This window comes from Dryobates pubescens, chromosome Z (assembly GCF_014839835.1).
Source record: "Dryobates pubescens isolate bDryPub1 chromosome Z, bDryPub1.pri, whole genome shotgun sequence".
Lineage (NCBI taxonomy): Eukaryota > Metazoa > Chordata > Aves > Piciformes > Picidae > Dryobates > Dryobates pubescens.
The window spans coordinates 59,141,264-59,159,680 of NC_071657.1; the positions used below are offsets into that span (position 1 = coordinate 59,141,264).

The 18,417-nt window shown below is 42.8% G+C and overlaps 1 protein-coding gene across 1 annotated transcript in view; it reads left to right on the forward strand.

Moving 5' to 3' along the window:
• IQGAP2 (IQ motif containing GTPase activating protein 2) overlaps positions 1-12,152 on the forward strand; it is a 141,587-nt gene extending 129,435 nt beyond the window's left edge. The window contains exons 31-38 of the mRNA XM_054179067.1: positions 411-513; positions 1,131-1,272; positions 4,446-4,533; positions 5,400-5,612; positions 7,348-7,508; positions 8,333-8,476; positions 9,360-9,468; positions 11,632-12,152. Coding sequence (XP_054035042.1) covers positions 411-513; positions 1,131-1,272; positions 4,446-4,533; positions 5,400-5,612; positions 7,348-7,508; positions 8,333-8,476; positions 9,360-9,468; positions 11,632-11,745 — 1,074 coding nt within the window. The 3' untranslated portion in view covers positions 11,746-12,152. The remainder of the gene's footprint in view (positions 1-410; positions 514-1,130; positions 1,273-4,445; positions 4,534-5,399; positions 5,613-7,347; positions 7,509-8,332; positions 8,477-9,359; positions 9,469-11,631) is intronic.
• The last annotated feature ends 6,265 nt before the right edge of the window (positions 12,153-18,417 follow it).

Sequence of the window (18,417 nt, forward strand, 5' to 3'; positions counted from 1 at the left end):
CTCTGCTTGTGATTTTTGCCCTTTATTCTGTGGTAATTTGTTAGTCTTAAAGGTTAATCTTAAACTTCTGTTCAGCACTCCAGAGGCAATTGCCAGAAAAGCATGGCAAGCTGCCTCACAGCAAGAACAATTCTAAACTCTTAGTTTAGAACTAGCTCCCCAACTTGGATCCTCCGTAATCTCAATCACATTAGGTCTGTGCTTTTCAGCATTTAGTCTCCAGACCTATTCACAGGTTTAAAGACAGTGAGAAGGGTTTGGGTTGTGTGGGGTGGTTTTTTTGTTGTTTGGTTTTTGGTTTGGAGGGTTTTTTTGTGTGTGCAGATTTTTTGTGTGTGTTTTCGGGGGTTTTGGGTTGTTTTGGATTTGTTTGTTTGTTTTGACATGACTTCATTTACATTCATTCATAGCTACTACTAGAACACCAGGATGCCATTGCCACTGAGCCAAATGACTTGCTGAATGAATTGCTGGAAGGGCTTGGACCTGTTCCTGATGTTGAGTCTTTCCTTGGTATGCTGCTGGCCCTTGTCTTTCTGGTTGTGGTTTACTTGAGGGGTGGAATTAAATGGGGGCTTGATTTAAATACGCTCATGTCTGCTTCTTAATTTACCAAATAATTTCTGAACACTTCTTGTAACACAAATTATGTACATTTATTGACAAGTTATAAGGAGCAAATGGCACTGATATTTAATTTGTTGTAACTGTATGAAGAAGTGACCTATTTAAAAAGTAGCCGGATCTCATGGATAATACCAGCTTCCGAGTGAATAGCCTCTTAACTTAGCTGCTACTCTTTCACTTTTCACTCTCACTGCATGTTAGAACAAAGGATGTTGTTTGTATTCTTCTTTAAGAAGATTATGTGAGGCTCTTGCACATCAGTAGCTTGACAAAAGAAAATGAGTAACATTTCCAAAATATTATAACTGGCCTTATAAATAGCTGGGTTATGGGTTTGATTAGTGTTCAAAAAAGATCGTTTCTAAATGGTGGGAACAGGTGTGCTATTTAATAAACTTAACTGTTTCTGATAATTTACTGTGACTTATCTATGTCCTCATTGACTTCATGCACTGAGTCATGGGAAAGCTGGCAAACTTGAAGTAAAAAATGTTTCCTTACAGGGGAAGGAGCTGTTGATCCCAATGACCCCAACAGGGAAAGCACACTAAATCAGCTTGCAAAAACGGAGATTTCACTGTCCCTAACGAGCAACTATGAGTTACGAGAAGGTGAAGATCAGGATCTTAAAAGCTTGATGATAAAGTAAGTGCTGCTCAAGATCTATATCCTGATGAATGCTTTTTCTTTACTTCTATGGGTTATTTTCTTTTGGCGGGTTTCCAGTTGTTTTTGGCATTTATTTTTGGTTTCAGTTTTTGGGATTGTGTTGTCTTTGGTTTCATTTGGGGTTTTTTGTTTGTTTTGGGGGTTTGTGTGGTTGCCTTTTGTATGGGGTGGTGGGATTTTTTGAGGTTTTTGGTTGGTTGGTGGGGTTTTTTTGTGTATTTCTTGGTTGTTGTTTTTTTATTTTAATGTTGCTTCCACTCTATTGCCTTGCCTCTGAGGTGCTGAGTTCACTCAGTGTTCAAAAGTCAATCTGTCTTCAGTCCTACTCAAATTTTCACAAGAGTCAGATGATGTCAATTCTTTAAGAAAGCTTATAGAAAGATAAACGCACTGCCACTTCTGTTTTGTACCTTGACTCGATCATTGCCTAATCCAGTAAGCATGTTTCCATGACAGTGTAAAAGAATTCTGCTTTAAACATACAGCCACAGTAAAAGAGATGAAAAGCTCTCTAGCCTTGTAAGGGAAAGACAGCCTTACACTGTCCTCTTCTCCTCAAACACTTCCCTGACCTGCTGCCATCAGACATTTGAACAGAATGTGAACTGTCACTTCATCAGGGAAAGAAAATTGTATTCATTCTATTTGGTGAACAAAGTAAGAAATGGCTACTGGGATACCCTGGGATACAGACTACATTATATTAGAAAATAATTTAGCTCTGAAGGGATTTCAAGCTGTCCAGAATAAAGATTGGTTTAAGATCCTGGTGATTACTGAATAAGGGCAAATGGGATGCTGCTCTCCTCTGTTTAGCGTTGCAGCACTAGTGTGAAGATTTTAATTTCACTTTAAAGGAAAATTTGGCATAAGGATTTCAAACCTTTGCAAATACTAGGACTGTACATACAGTATCACAGTATAACTAAGGTTGGAAGAGACCCCAAGGATCATCGAGTCCAACCTGTCTCCACAGACCACATGACTAGACCATGGCACCAAGTGCCATGTCCAATCTCCTCTTAAACACCTCCCAGGACAGCGACTCCACCACCTCCCTGGGCAGCACATTCCAGTGACGAATGACTCGCTCAGTGAAGAACTTTCTCCTCACTTCGAGTCTAAACCTCCTCTGGCACAGTTTGAGACTGTGTCCCCAGATTGTAATTCAATTCTAATCTATTAGGTTGAGGGTTTGAAAAATAAACATTACTTAAATTTAGGTAATGTGATGCTTTACTTCTGAAGAAAGTTCTTAGATACATCTGTTACAAGCAGTGCAATTTCTATAAAAGCCATAAATGCCTGTTTAAACTCTGGGGGAAAAGTATCTGATTTTTAGTGCAGGACAGTTTGTTATTCATCCTGAAAGGAAGAATAGCTTTCCCACTATCATTGTGCATATTTAATCTGAATTTTAAAGATCATGTGAAATCAATGACAATGTTGAGTCAAAACTGTGTTCCAGAAACCTAGAGCTGGTTTTGTAATATGGATATGCCTACTGCCTCCTATTCTTTTTTCCACTCTGTAGCTTTTCTATCTTAACTGTAGAGAAGTCTTTTACTGCAATTCTAAAATATTAGGTATCTGGCTAAATTCAAGTCGTAGCTGATCCACTGAATGTTCCTTCTTTCTCTGCAAGAGATGTGCCTCTTCTACAGAACTACTGACATACTTGCTTTTTAAATGGTTTCATCAAGGCTTCTGTGAAGAATCCTAAGAATTGCTGGTACTCTAGTCTAAAAGAATCTGTCAGGTGCCTGTTCTACATGATTTGAGTGCACAGGTGCCACATGCCAAGGGGCAGGAAAAGGGGAAGCATCCAGCTCCATCTGAAGTGTTTCTGGAAAACAACAGAGCTGAGCATCTTTGGCACACAGGGAAAGGAAGCTGAAAAGAGAGAGTGGAAGCAAGCCTCATGGTTATTACCCATCTCAGCACCTGTTTTTAAGGCTCTGAATAAAATGTCCCATGCATTTTAAAGTAGATTGTAGCAATGATCACTAAAGACTGAGGAAGTGTCAGGCAAAGAAATCCAACAAGGTGTTGATGTAGCCCAAATGAGCTAATTTTAGGAAACTGTTCTGGTTCACTTTGGGTTTGTTTTGTTTTTCCTGGCAAACTGGAGATCGCAACAGTTTGTAATGGGAAAAATACACTTAACAGCAGCTCTGGATCAGCAAACTCACATCCAGGAGGTTTAGCAGATTGCCTTTTAACACAGAAGGAGCAGTGCTCCAGGTCTGCCTGTGCTGTCAGTCATTCCTACCTAGCTGTCCCTTCCATGGAAGTTTGTATCATACCCTGATATTCAGTGGGTTTAGATAATGTTGCCTGTATGTGAGTAAAGCTGTTGTCCCATTAAATTGCACTTTTATGAGAACTTCTATTTCTGAACACCAGGCAGATTGCAGTCTTTACATAGGTAAACTGTTGTTTTAAACTAAGTTGTAAGGTCTGATCACAGAAGCCTTGATCATATTTAGACTGTGTCCTCTCAGAGAATTCTGTAGCAGGCTGTTCTTGGAAGTATTATGTATGAAAAGGCAGCTGGAATGAGATAAACTCTTACTGAGAAAAAAAATAAAATAAATATGTGCTGGGGTGTAGCAGCTTCCCTTTTTGATGGAGGAAACGCTCTTCATCTATTGCTGCAAGAATATCTGCCCTTTTGCAGTGTGTCTAAATGCACTGTCAGATGTCAGATTCCTTCAGAATTTCTGTAGTTTTGAGGGGATTTCCATTTTCTTCAGTAAATATGACCCTTAGCAGAACCATGCATAGCTCAGGCTCTGCAAAGACTACATTCCTACCTGCTGTTTTGTCATGATCATAGTTAAAATCTATATGTGAGTTGTTGCATTCATGTTTTTTATTATGTTAACTGTGTTTTACTGTGCTAGTTGGTTAACTGTTTTCTGACATAAATGGAGAAAAAATATGCTTGTATTTCTCTACTCAGTCCTCTGTAGAAGCCAGATGCTCAAAACTATTGAGAGCTCTGAAACATAAAAAGCCAGGAAAGAAACACTGTCAGGTGTATATATAATAAAGGGACCACATGCTAGCTTTGCTGTTGAAGAAATGAAAGGCACAGCTGAACTAGTAACATCTGTGTTGTAATATCCATATACCCTCTTTAAAAGGACCAAAAGACTTATTGTGGATGTGATACGGACACAACCAGGGGATACACTCTTAGAAATATTAGAAGCACCAGCCACTGCACAACAGGTAAGTGCTATGCTCTGCCTGAATAGAAAATAAAGTACGTATTTTGTTACAGCTGTGTGAAAGTCTTGACAGATCTCTGACAGCTTTCTTCATCACTTTGTAACAGTGAAATCATTGTTGTCAGTTTTGGACTGTTCAGATCTAGTTCCCTCAAGACATGAGACTTGTCAACTTTCTTTTACTGTATAATTGGTAATGGTTTCAGCGGAAAATAAAACTGAGTCTTGCTGTCAAGTAGTACAAGCAGAATAATTGTTTACTTTTTTTAATGTAAACCCATTTTTTTCCTCTCCTAAGTTATAATACAATCAAATACTGTGAAGTGAATCCTTCTGCTAGATTTGTTTTTTTCTCTCTCTCTCATGAACTTCAGGACCTTAATTCAGGTTCAGTTTATTTGCTCAAGCAACACAAGCAAACATCTGCCTAGGGAACTACTGCTATTCTTGGTATGGAAATTGAGTGGGAATAGTTCCCAGCTGAAGACTTCCCTGTAGGTACTTACACACAAAGCTACAACTTAATGTGCACATTTTAGCTTACCTCAGTGTGTGCACATGTAGTGGACAGTGTGAATCTGGACAGCCTTACCACAACTGAGTGAAGAGACTGAAGTATCTGTCCAATGTTAGATGTGTTTTTATTAATTAAAATGTGTGTTCAGGTGTTGTGATTAGTTACTTGGGCTATGTCAAAAGGCATAATATGTAGAGCACTTTCAGACCATGTGGTAAGAGACTATAAATAAAGTCTGCTCGATTATTGATAATTTCTGTTGACAATTTAATGTACTTCAATACGTAAATGTTCTCAGGAGTTGGAAAATAACTGTTCTGTTTGGGCATGTATTTATTTTTTTAACCTAGGAATCTGAACACTTGAAACTTGTAGAAAAACGTGCCATCTTAGATTCCAAAACTCCAGAGAAAATGAAGCACACTCAGTCTGTTTTTGAGGATGGGCAGCTACCAATAGAACAAAAGAAAAGGAAAATTCAAAGAAATCTCCGGACATTGGAACAAGCAGGACTGGTGTCTTCAGAAACTAAGTACCAAGAAATTATAAATGAGATTGCTAAGGTAAATGCAACATGCTTCCCTGTATATTGTTGTGTTTAAGGCGTTTAACCTAGATCCACTCCAGCCAGCAATGTACAACATACTTTCTCCATAGAATGCTATGCTAAATCACTAAAGTATCCACGTAAGAAACAAAAATCATCTTTCTTTGCTGACAAATAGGTGCAAAACAGTAATCTCATACATGACTACCTGAACTTAATAACATACACATGTAGACTTTGTTATTGAGATTTTATACTGATGATGATTTAACTTCTCCAGTACAGCATTTCCTTACAGCATCATTTCAATTAATAATTATTGTAACTTGGTAAGGTTTAAAAATACTTTTAAACCCCTCAAATATTCTCTGATTGACATTGACACTAATCTGCCTCACTAGGTAGAACACAAGGAGAGTAATGGGCCAATGGGGTGTCCATACTGAGGTTGATAAAACACAGGGCCTTTTCCATATCTGCACCCAATTATGGCTGTAACAGTTTTAGTGTAGTAGTTGCCTGTAATGACTCATGAGTAAATTACTTCTCTCTCAAATGAGTGATTTACACATTATAAAAATATGGAATGGTTTGTGTTGGAAGCGATCTTAAAGATCATCTGGTTCCAATGCCCCTGCCATGGGCAGGGACACTTTCCACTAGACCAGGTTGCTCAAGGCCTCAACCAGCCTGGCCTTGAACACCTCCAGGAAGGGGGCATACGCTTCCTCCCTGGGCAATCTGTTCCAGTATCTCACCAGCCTTACTGTAATGAATTTCTTTCTAAAATCCAGTCTAAATCTACCATTCTCAAGCTGAAGTCCACTCCCTCTTGTCCTACTACAACAAGCCCTTGTAAAAAATTCCATCTCAGCTTTCTTCTAGGCCCCTGTCAGGTACTAGAAGGCTGTTATAAGGTCTCCCCAGAGCCTTCTTTTCTCCAGGCTGAACAGCCCCAACTCTCACAGCCTGTCCCCTGACCCCAGGGGTTGCTCCACCCCTCTGATCCTTTTCTTGGCCCTTCTTTGGACCTGCTCCAGCAGTTCAATTATAAATAAATGATTTAAAGTTGCAAATATATTTAGAATAAAAAGTATTGAATATATAAATTAGTAAATTACTCATGTGATCGAAGTTTCTAATAGAATTAAGTATATTATGTTGCAACTGCTCTGAAGTGCAAATTTTAAGTCCTGCTCAGTTCAGGTGCCTGCATCTGCATCAGTTTGAGGTAAAACTTTTCTTCATGTGTATTTAGTGCTACATTCCTTTTTACTTATCTGTAAGCACAGGCACTTTGTTTTGAGCCATTAAGGCTATCTCAAAATTGAGATGAGCCTTAGGACTGGAGGTTGCTTTTATTTTGCTTTCAACTACCTTAGCTTGGTTTAGCAGTAGCTAGTTCTAACATAGAAGCCCAAGCTTTCATTTCTTTGGCAGCAGACATTAGCTCTGAGAAAGCTCCTATTTATGGCATGAAGACAATGTTGTCCTTACAACTGGTGCCTGACGTGCCCTGGAGACCACAGCAGAGTCTGAGATACTGTTACTTGTATATGTAAATGTTGTCTTCCATACAGTCATGTAAACTGCAGAACTTGCTGCTGGTACCTTGCTTGTGAGAACTGGTATGACAGTTCATGCTTTCTCCCAGTAATTAAGTTAGGTCATGTAATTAGAGATTTGACTTGTAATAAGTTGAGACTTCTTAAAATGGCAAATTATTTAACCAATTACATAAATTTATTTAGGATATCCGGAATCAAAGAAGATACAGACATCACCGGAAAGCTGAACTGGTGAAGCTCCAGCAGACTTTGAATGCACTTAACTCCAAGACTGCTTTTTATGAAGAACAAATTAATTATTACAACACCTATATAAAAACTTGTTTAGACAACCTAACGAGGAAGTGAGTCAAGTCTTCTTCTCTCTTAATATTTCAAGTGTTTTATCAGGAGAGAGAGCGGGTGGTAATCTGTAGTGGGAAGTTTTGATTCCAACAGAGTGACGATCCACAGGCAGAAAAGTCCATGGAAAGCAAAATTCCATGGAAAAGTCTTGCATTTATTTAAAGCTGCCTTACAATAAGAGGTCTGAGATGTGCAAGTATTGTCGATGTATGTACTGCTGCTACTTTGCAGATGTATTAGCATGTTCTGAAAATGTACAGCTTTAGGAAGTAATTACTTTCTTTATTAATAGGATTAGGTGTTTTTCTTTAGAGGGGAAAAGGAGGGGGGGAAAATTCAAAATAATTTTACTTTCCAGATATTCCTTGAGAGCAATTCCAGGAATTGAGAGCAATTTTCCCTGTCAATGCCACTGAAGTGTCAGCATGAAAATATTTTACTGACAGGAACAGGAGCTTTCCCAATGCAGACCTCCTTGATCCAAAAATTAATTGTAATGGCCAATCCTATTTAACACCTACGTCACTGTATGCTTACAAATTGCTCTTTTAAAGTGATGAGTATGGATCCGGGTTGCACTTCTCCACAGAGTTTAGACAACTGCTAAAAAATGTTATTCAAAATCATTGCCAAAATGTCTCGACTATTCACTTTGTGCTAAAAATCCACCTGATTCTTAGATCTTTTTGAGTGTTAATTCTGCTTGTTAATGGGAGCTCAAGAAGGAAAGAATGGAGGACAGCCAAATATGGCTAGGAGAGTTGTTGATGTGTAAAAGACCTAGCAGATCAGTCAAAATCCATTTTTCTTGTTCTCTTCCCAGAAATTCACGGAGGTCAATTAAACTAGATGGAAAAGAGGAGCTGAAGGGAAGCAGAAAAATGAAGCAGGCCTCATTAAAGTACACAGCTGCAAGACTGCATGAGAAAGGTGTCATCCTAGAAATTGAAGATCTACAAACCAATCAGTAAGTGTGGTATAGAACAATTCAAGGCATTTGCTTATGAACAGCTCCTTAGGGGGCTTCGCTTTTGTTAAAAAAATCTTAGCCATTTGCTGTGCCACACCTAAAATTACCTCAGACTTTTGCATTCAGAGGAATGATAAAGCCTAACTGTCATAATTCAGCTTTTCCCTTGTACCTTGAGGAAAAATACTTGAGCGAGTCTTACTTTGGCATGAGATTAGATGGAACCCATACAAGCAGAGCAACATGCTCGCTGCTAATTGACGGACTTGTTCAGCAGCTGTAGCAGTTTGTTTTCATTTCATGACAAATCACTTTCATAAAATTGAGTTGAGACCTGTTTCTCTACACTTCCTCACTATGGCGAGGTGAATGGACCTGATGGTTTAACATCCTTTTTGTATCTATCCACTGCTATGGCACCCTTCCATCCATCTCTTGCAGTGAAAAAAGTTTTGCAGGTTGCAATTTTTTTCCAGGTGAGTCCACCAGAGAGAGGAAGCCATGTGAGGCAAACTGAAAGCACAGAACTTGTACACACCTGTAAAGAGACACAGAGGCATGGCAGAAGAAAAACTTGGCTTCAGAATTCCTGTGCTGTGGATGTTTAGTCATATTTGTTCTCTGGACTTCCCACAGCTTTTTTTTTCCCTTTTACCTTTCCAGTATAGAAAACTTGAGAGCTCTGTGTTCCATAGGATGCATCACCATGAAGCCTCCAAGAAGATACAGCAGTAGGGTTGGAGAGTGATTCATTTGTCACTGTTTACATGACATGTGGTCAAAGTTCTTTTGTGTTTGCAGGCTTCTTCCCCAAGACTGTCTCTAGACATTATACAACTGTATAGTATACATAATTGATTACCCTTTATTTTGTTACAAGGTTTAAGAACGTGATGTTTGATATCACACCTGGAGAAGAAGTAGGCGACTTTGAAATCAAAGCAAAATTTCTGGGAGTTGAGATGGAAAAAGTGCAGCTCCATTTCCAGGTAGAGTTGAATTTTTTTACTTTGCAATACAGTCACAGTTGCAGTTCCTCTAAATATAAACTACTTCAGTTTGGGTTTTGGTTTTCATGTGTTTGGGTTTTTTCATATGCATTCATGACCTATTTAATCAACACAGCTGCAGATCATGTAGGGAGCAACTATATCACTTCTTTAGGATGCTGAGCACACTGTTGGGTTAATGTTTTTATCAGGGCAACAGCATGAAACCAAATTCCACTGTATTTCAGCAGCCAGCAGCAAACACTAAGAACAAAACCACACAGAAAACAGAATTGAGCTTCTTTGTCATTGCCAACAGTCTACAATTTGGGTTCTAGAGGACATGCGATGTTTTCTACACCTGTCCAAGAGTTACTTGCAATTCTGTAAACTCTGAAGCACCTGGCATTTGAAACTGTTACCTGTCATAAAATATAAATTTTATACTTAGTATTTCAGGTGGTGATATTTTCAGACAGTGCTGTAACTTACTTATCCAGCATATTTGCAGGTACTGATATTCAGCTGTGGGTAATATAGTTCACACACAAAGAATATGAAGACACGGTTTAAACCATTTAAGCAAGTACCTGAGAATTTCCAGTACAGCAATTCAAAATGGAAAGAGGTGCTGCAATTTGCAGTTTCCCACCAGAGGGACCCTATAGCAAATTACCCAGGTTACTCACAGCTCTGTTGTTTTCATCCGTATGGTCCTGGACTCTGTAATTATCACCCAAGAAGGGCAGTGCGCCTTTGAAATTCACGCAGGTAAACAAAGCAAAGATGGCATCCACCACGTGGGGCTCTGTGCTGGGAACAGGCTTCCAGTTGGTACTTTGCTCTGTAGCTGAGGGACACATCTCAGGCACATAGCTGGCAGGACAGCTGATGTGCTGGGCCATCCAGCTGCTGCTTGAGGGTCCTTTTGGTGCCCTGGCTGTGGCAGCTTCTGGGCATTTTTGGGAAAGCTTGCCCCCTTGCAGCTCTTGGCTTGGACACAATGTAATTTGCCTGCTAGGACAAGTTTTTCAGCTGCAACTTCAGCAGCATTCAGCTCCTATTGCTTTCTTGGTAAGAACAAGGCAAATTGCCTGCCATCTTGACTGGTTTAAATACTGTGCAAAGACAATTCATGCCCATGGGTAACACAATACCTTAACAGAATAAGGCAAGTCCAAACATGGCCAGAGGCTCACACAGTTCACAGGTGTGTTATAGGGCTAATTGCACATGCTTCACTTGCTACATGTTTACCTGGACCATCTGGACCCTATATGAGGTCCCAGGTTCATTCCCTGGCATCTCCACCACTGCCAAACAGAAAGGGACCTGGGGGTGCTGATTGACAGCCACTTAAACATGAGCCAGCAGTGTGCCCAAGTGGCCAAGAAGGCCAATGGCATCCTGGCCTGCATCATGAATAGTGTGGTCAGCAGGAAGAGGGAAGTCATTGTGCCCCTGTACTCAGCACTGGTTAGGCCACACCTTGAGTCCTGTGTCCAGTTCTGGGCCCCTCAGTTTAGGAAGGATGTTGACTTGCTGGAGCATGTCCAGAGAAGGGCAACAAGGCTGGTGAAAGGCCTTGAGCACAAGGCCTACGAGGAGAGGCTGAGGGAGCTGGGATTGTTTAGCCTGGAGAAGAGGAGGCTCAGGGGTGACCTTATTGCTCTCTACAACTACCTGAAGGGTGGTTGTAGCTAGGAGGGAGTTGGTCTCTTCTCTCAAGCAACCAGCACCAGAACAAGAGGACACAGTCTCAAGCTGCACCAGGGGAAGTTTAGGCTTGAGGTGAGGAGAAAGCTCTTCAATGAGAGAGTCATTAGTCATTGGAATGGGCTGCCCAGGGAGGTGGTGGAGTCACCGTCCCTGGAGGTGTTCAAGAGGGGATTGGACGTGGCACTTGGTGCCATGGTTTAGTCATGGGGTTTGTGGTGACGGATTGGACTTGATGATCTTTGAGGTCTCTTCCAACCTTGGTGATTCTGTGACCCCAGGAAATGTCCAGGTTTGCAAATTCACAGGTGCTTAGCCCCTTGTCCTGTTGAGGGGGTGTTTGGGGCTTGTCCCTTCAGGACATTATCACATGATAAAATTTACCCCATCTCTTTCCTGAGAGATATGGATTCAAACAGCAGCTAATGATATTTCTTTGGATTACAGGATTTGCTTCAGATGCAGTATGAAGGTGTGGCTGTAATGAAAATGTTTGATAAAGCTACAGTGAATGTGAATTTACTTATATTCCTGTTGAACAAAAAGTTCTATGGAAAATGAGCGTCTTCAGATACCAAGGACCGCATCTATCAGTGGGAAGTCAATTCAGTATTTTTTTGCTTTTAAAGATTTGGTTTAAGCCTGTTGCTGAACTGCTCTTAATTCTGAAGAAAAGCCTAAACCACCAAATGTTCAGAAGAATGTACACAGTGCCTTTTCCACATCGATAATGAAGCAGAAAAGTAGGAAATAGATTAAACAGTTCAAGATTTCATTGGTGTTGGTACTTTCAAATCAAAATATTATTTAGGATGCTCAACTGTTGGGGTTGTATGAATTTTGAGGTAGCCAGAAGCTGATTTTAGCTGAATATATAAACCTCTTCCAATTAAAACATGTTTAAACGCTGTCAGATACATGATATAGTTCCTACTAGACTTTTAAGTATTTACCAAAATAAATAAATAAATAAATAAAAATGCTAATTTCTTTTTAAGGGATAGCTGGGGCAAATATTCAGTTGCATACTAAGCCTATTTTGTGGCAGTTGTCAAATGTAAAGTAAACTTGCTGTGCAATTCAAAAAAATGTAGAGGTAATTATTAAGTGACAGTAACGTCTTGCTATACAAAAATGTATTTTGTGATTCATTCCTACTAAATGCACTACTGCCTCGTGTAAAATGACATTTTCTACTTTCACAGCCTTTGGAGTGGCATTGGGGAAATCTGAATAGTGAACAGCTGTTGTTCAGTTCGAAGTATTTGAATACCTTTGGAGTGGCGTTGGGGAAATCTGAACATTAAACAGTCGTCCTTCTGTTTGAAATATATTTGACTACGTAAATTGTGCCTGCCTGTCTTTTTTTTGTAAGAAAATAAATGCAATAAAATCAAGTTTTTAGATTTTTTTATATATATATATATTCTTTGGAGATTGTTCTATGTAAAATAAACGTTACCTAATTGAACTGGCTTAATTCCTAAATTTCCTTCAGAAGAATCATTTAAAGCAGCACTCCAGATGATAGTGAAAGAACTTCTTTCAGTGCTATTTAAAAATTGAATGTAATTAAGCCCGATTGTCTTCACAGGACACTTTTGAAAGACTCCTCTGCAGCAAAGAGTTCCTGGCTTTTATGCCAGTGAAAGTGATGACAGTTTTGCTGATTAACTGTCAATTATGCCTCTAGAGTAAAATTGTGTGCACTTTGTAATGGGACAAATACACAAACTGAGGAAAGTATTTCCTACTCTCACTTCCTTTGTTACAAACGTTTTAAAAGATGAATACACAGTCTCAGGCTGCGCCAGGGGAGGTTCAGGCTGGACGTTAGGAAAAAGTTCTATACAGAAAGAGTGATTGCCCATTGGAATGGGCTGCCTGGGGAGGTGGTGGAGTCACCATCACTGGAGATTTTCAGGAGAAGACTTGATGGAGTGCTTGGTGCCGTGGGTTAGTTGCTTGGGTGGTGTTGGATTGGTTGATGGGTTGGACGCGATGATCTTGAAGGTCTCTTCCAACCTGGTTTATTCTATGTATTCTATTCTATGTATTCTATTCTATGTATTCTATTCTATGTATTCTATACTACTTCAGAATTCACTAGGAGTGCTTGGTGACTACCTTAGTTTATTCTGGAACTTAACCATTCTACTGGGACTCGGAGATTCCAAAACTATCCACAAGGTTGCAGAATACGTCTTTCTGTGGCCAAGCAGAGAGAAACCAGTGCATCAAGATCTGCTGTGTTTCACTTTGCATCTGTCTGAAAACCTTTATTAGCTGTCTTTTTTTAAAAAGCATACAGGAGCAACTCCACACCATCTCTTCTTAAAGCAAATCTCATGAATGATTGTCACATCTCATTTCACAAGGTTCACCACTAGACAGACAAATGCTCTTCCTGGAGAAATTATTTTTGCCTCTGGAATACCCATCCAATATAACCCTCTTTGAGCAGCAGCTACCCACCCCGCCCTGACATGCAACCAATTATATAGACTGGTATGAGATCTAAGGGCTATAAAGCGGGTTGTGACAAATGTACACCAAATGATAGTATCAACACCACTGACTCTTAAGCACAATGCTTTTAAATAGATATTAAAGGAGCTTTCTTTTATATTCTATTGAAGGAACAAGTGTAGGATTTCTTTGGTTTTTAACAAGAAGGCATGTTGCGCTCGTACTACCCCTGGGCAGCAGTGGGTGATGGGTGATCATTCCCTTGGAATAAACAAAGGTGAAAGGATACCAAATGGCTGATACGGGAAAAGGGGAAGGAGAAGTAATAAGAAAAAGATATACGAAAGAGAAGGGCTATCACCATTTTCCATGGCTTTGAAATTGTGGAATTGTCACAGGAGTAGTTCCAAGTTTCTTGACAGAGGCAGGGAAGCTTTTCTCCAGGATGCAGGCAGGGGTAGGAATGGAGCAGCATGGGAGCAGGTGTGTGCAAACACAAAAGGCTCATCTGCTGTTATCCCACCAGAGCTGCTGCAGGTCAAGAGAGAGAAGAGGGCTCTTACCACTCCGTCTTCAGTTCAGCTGATGTCTGCACTGCCTGCACCTGAAAGGGAAAGGCTTCCCATTTCAGCACCAGAACTGCTGGGCATTTCCCAAGCCTGGGGCCACAGGAAGGCACAGCAGAAGCTTCTGCTGACTGTTGGTCACTGCCTGGAGCCAGAGGGACTGAGCGGCTTAAATTGCTCACCACCTGCAGTGCTCCTGTTGTGCAGAGATTGCAGCTCCAAGCAGGGACTCTCTCCAGGCCTTGGGGCTCAGCACAGATGTTATTTCTGGCAGGCTTGGTGCCCCACAGCTACACCACACTTCCTCTCCCTCCTGCAGTGAGCACCAATACCAGGTACCACACTCATTTCCTCTGTTGGCTCTGGTGCTGGCTGGACACTGCATATAGTGAGCATCTTGGGAGCTCCCCAAATGGCAGACACAGAAAGATGGATGCGGATGCATGAACAGCAGTCAAGCTAGAGCTCCACACCCAGTATCCAACAGTAAAGTAGAGACAAAATTTCAGGGAGCACTACTGACAGTCCCCAGCAGAGGCCATCTCTGAGTTGTGCTGCATGGTGATTTGCTCTGGTCACCCTGACATGGACAATTGGATTAGCACTACCCTCCAAGAACCTTGGAAAGGCCAGAAGTATCCTGCAGAAGCATTTGTATGAAAGCAGACAGCTAGACCAATGACGCCAGTCATGTGATGGGGCCTCTTGCACGCTTATGCAGGCAGAAGCGTTCAGTGGTACTGCACTTGTGCCTGAAATTTATGAGGGATTGGGTAGTCGATAGGAGTGCCCAGCTGTCTCTTCAGCAGGGCAAAGAGGAAAATAGCCATATAGTGTGAAAATCCTGATATTTTGCACAAGACCTAAGGCTTTCAGGTCTGCAGCATCCCCCCCAACTCCACTGCCACATCAGATGGACAATCAGAGCTGTGTTGGGGAAATGGGGTCCCTAAGGAGATGCTCCTTCACCCAGAAGTGAGGAGGGATGAGGGCATGTGGCAGTTTAGGCCAAGTGCCTCCTGCTACTACCACACAACTCTGGTGTCCTGAGTGTCCAGCCCAGCGGGTGGACACAGGAAATAGTGTATTTGATGCCTGTAATGTCCTGCACCCTATACATTTTTTTGGTAAAGTCTCTCTCTTCCTCTTTCTTTCCTCACTGCTCACATGGGAGATGCTCTTTATCTGGTAATGATAGGGGAATATCTAAAGGCCTCTTAGGCCTGGCTAGGCCTAATGCCAGGAGGAGAAGGGGGAAGGGCAATCTCAGATCTGGCCAGATGAGGTTTAGCCTAACAGTGGAGTAGAGGAAGAAAGAACCCTGGGAGTTTTGGGTATACGCTCAGGATGGGAGGAAGGGAAACACTGGGAGGCTTTAGGGTACACTGTAAAGGGCACTCTGTATGCTTTGGGTTTCTATTGTCACTATGTTTGTAGCTTCTGTAAAACACTAACTGCTCTTCCATTTAAATTTTTCCATCACTTCTGCAATCCATTTGTGTGAGTCTCATTTTACTGCCCCGGTGGGAGGCAAGAGAGGATCTGCCTGGCTTCAAACTGGGACAGAGCAAGAGTTCAGGTCAGCTCCCTTGGGAAGGCAGTGTCACTTCTGAAAGGAACACAAGCCCTGAGGTGTCAGGCCGCAGAGCAATGCTGTGGCTATGCTGAGAGCTGGCCAAAGGGGAGAAGACCTACGGCTTGCCCACAGCTTTTTAAGAGGCAAAAGAATCCGCACTGACACTTTCTGCTACTCCACCTGCACAGGGATTTGAGTTAAGGACTGGCACCTGACAGTACTTGCAAAAGCAGACCTAAGGACTGCAAAGCTTTTAGATTGCCCTGCATTTGGAGAGAAATCAGCTTACTGAACACACGCAAAGCAAGCAAGCTTTGATGTTCTTTACGTTTGTCCATATCAGATCAACACGTTCAGGAACTTTCGGAGCGTGCGGCACCTTCCAAGTAACAAAGACACTGCAACTGCTCTGCTCCTGCGGGACTGCGTGCATCTGCCAAACTTGCCTCGGACTACTTCTTTGTACCTCTCTGCACCTCCCGTTTCCTGATGCTGCCCGACCCACAGCACGCTCCTGTTTCTCGGCTGCATGGCAGCGCTTTCCGCTTGCCGTTTCCGCAGGGGTGGGCTCCTGTGCTGTGCAGGGGGAAGGCTCTGCCGTCCCCACGCTTCCCCGTGTCGCCGAGGGCCGGCTCTCTCCCACGCGTGTGGATGTCCCCTTGGCCTCACCCGGGACGGGGCGGCACCTCGCCTGCCCCGTAGAAAGCCCTTCCCCAGCCCCTCGGTGGATGCAATCCGCCTCACATTGGCCGGAGAGCCGCCGCCGCCCCGCGTGTGGGACCTGCCGAGGGATGCAAAGGCAATGCCTGCCCCGGCCCCAGCAGGGCCCACCAGAAGCCGTGGCGCAGAGGCTTGGCGGGCGCTCAGCCCTGCCCCTCGGCAAGCTGTGGGCGGTGGCAGCGCTGTGTGCCCTGGCCGCGGGGCAGCAGCCGTGCGCCCCAGCAGAGCGCGAACCAGCTCCGCGTCAGCACACGGCATGATTGAGGTGCGCGCAGCCGGGTCAAAGGTCTGCCGCCTCGGAGTTCCGCCTGGAGCAAGGATCCCGTTTTCTTTGGCACTAGGACAAGCTGTGCTAGGTTTGCGCTCATCGTAGGGGCACGAGAACAGGCTAAAACATAATTTAGCCTGGGTAAAGAAAAGCCAGACAGATTTGTTTTGAGAACTATTCTCTTTAAATACAAGAAAAGTCATAGATCTGAAAGATGTCGATCTGAGAAGGATGTGACACCCTAGGTAAGGTTACGGGTGATGAACTCTTCACCCTACTGCTCACGCGTACAGCCCACTCAGGGGGTCGAACTCCCGGTGCCCAGCACTAGCCTTCCTCGTCTTCATCTACCTTAGGTCTATTAGCAGTTAAGAGAGAGTTTGAAGGTCTTTCACGGTCGTCCCAGGATGTCAGCACATTCCTATCCCCCCCCAGTTTCATAAACAAAGGGGCCTACAGACACAGGTTACCTGTTACCCTTACCATGCACCTGGGAGCTTCTGGGCTCCCATTAAGAGTTCCCAGACACCCCCAGGCAGCTGGGCACAAACACCAGTTTTTGCCGGGCAGCCCTTGGCAGCTGGCTCTTTCTAATCAAACTCCAATTACTTCTCCCCTGCTACATACGTACTTAACTCAGTTTAAAAGCTATTTGTGCTCCTAATTTGTTTAAGAAGCCTCTTCCCATTGGAGTTACTGGACAATTTACATTTTACCATATAGAGAAACTCACATGCTAGTTTAATGTCTCCAACTGAAAGTTCCATAGGATGTAAAAACGGCCTAAAGTCTCTCCCCCTGTTACCTTTAAGGCTGCATGTACAATGTATAACAATGTATTTTCTTTGTCCATGGCATAAGGCCTTGAGTATATTTTTACTGTTTGTCATAGGATGTTTTAGGAGCATCATTTTAGGAGGAGTCACATCACAAGGAGCAAAGCAACACCAATGGTAAGTTCTGTGCTTATGCACTAGATTGAGACAGACAGGGGGTTCCTGGAGCCAGGGGAGCCCAAGGGAGAGCGAAGAGACCCAGCAGGAGTCAACAGCTCTCAGGTGTGGCACTGTTTCAAGGCTGGTGAGAGGCCTTGAGCACAAGCCCTATGAGGAGAGGCTGAGGGAGCTGGGATTGTTTAGCCTGGAGAAGAGAAGGATCGGAGGTGACCTCATTGCCCTCTACAACTACCTGAAAGGTGGTTGTGGACAGGAGAGGGTTGGTCTCTTCTCCCAGGCATCCAGCACCAGAACAAGGGGACACAGTCTCAAGCTGTGCCAGGGGAGGTTTAGACTCGAGGTGAGGAAAAAGTTCTTCACTGAGCGAGTCATTCGTCATTGGAATGGGCTGCCCAGGGAGGTGGTGGAGTCACCGTCTCTGGAGGTGTTCAAGGGGAGATTGGACGTGGCACTTGGTGCCATGATCTAGTTGTGAGGTCTGTTGGAACAGGTTGGACTTGATGATCCTTGGGGTCTCTTCCAACCTTAGTTACTGTGTGATACTGTGATACTGTTTCAGAGCAGTGTGTGTGCAGAGTGGCAAGTCCCAGACTGGACTCAGTGGCAGAAGGGAAACAGATTCAGGACCTGGCTTCAGGAACTGGATTCAGGAACTCATGGATTGGGATTGAATGCAGA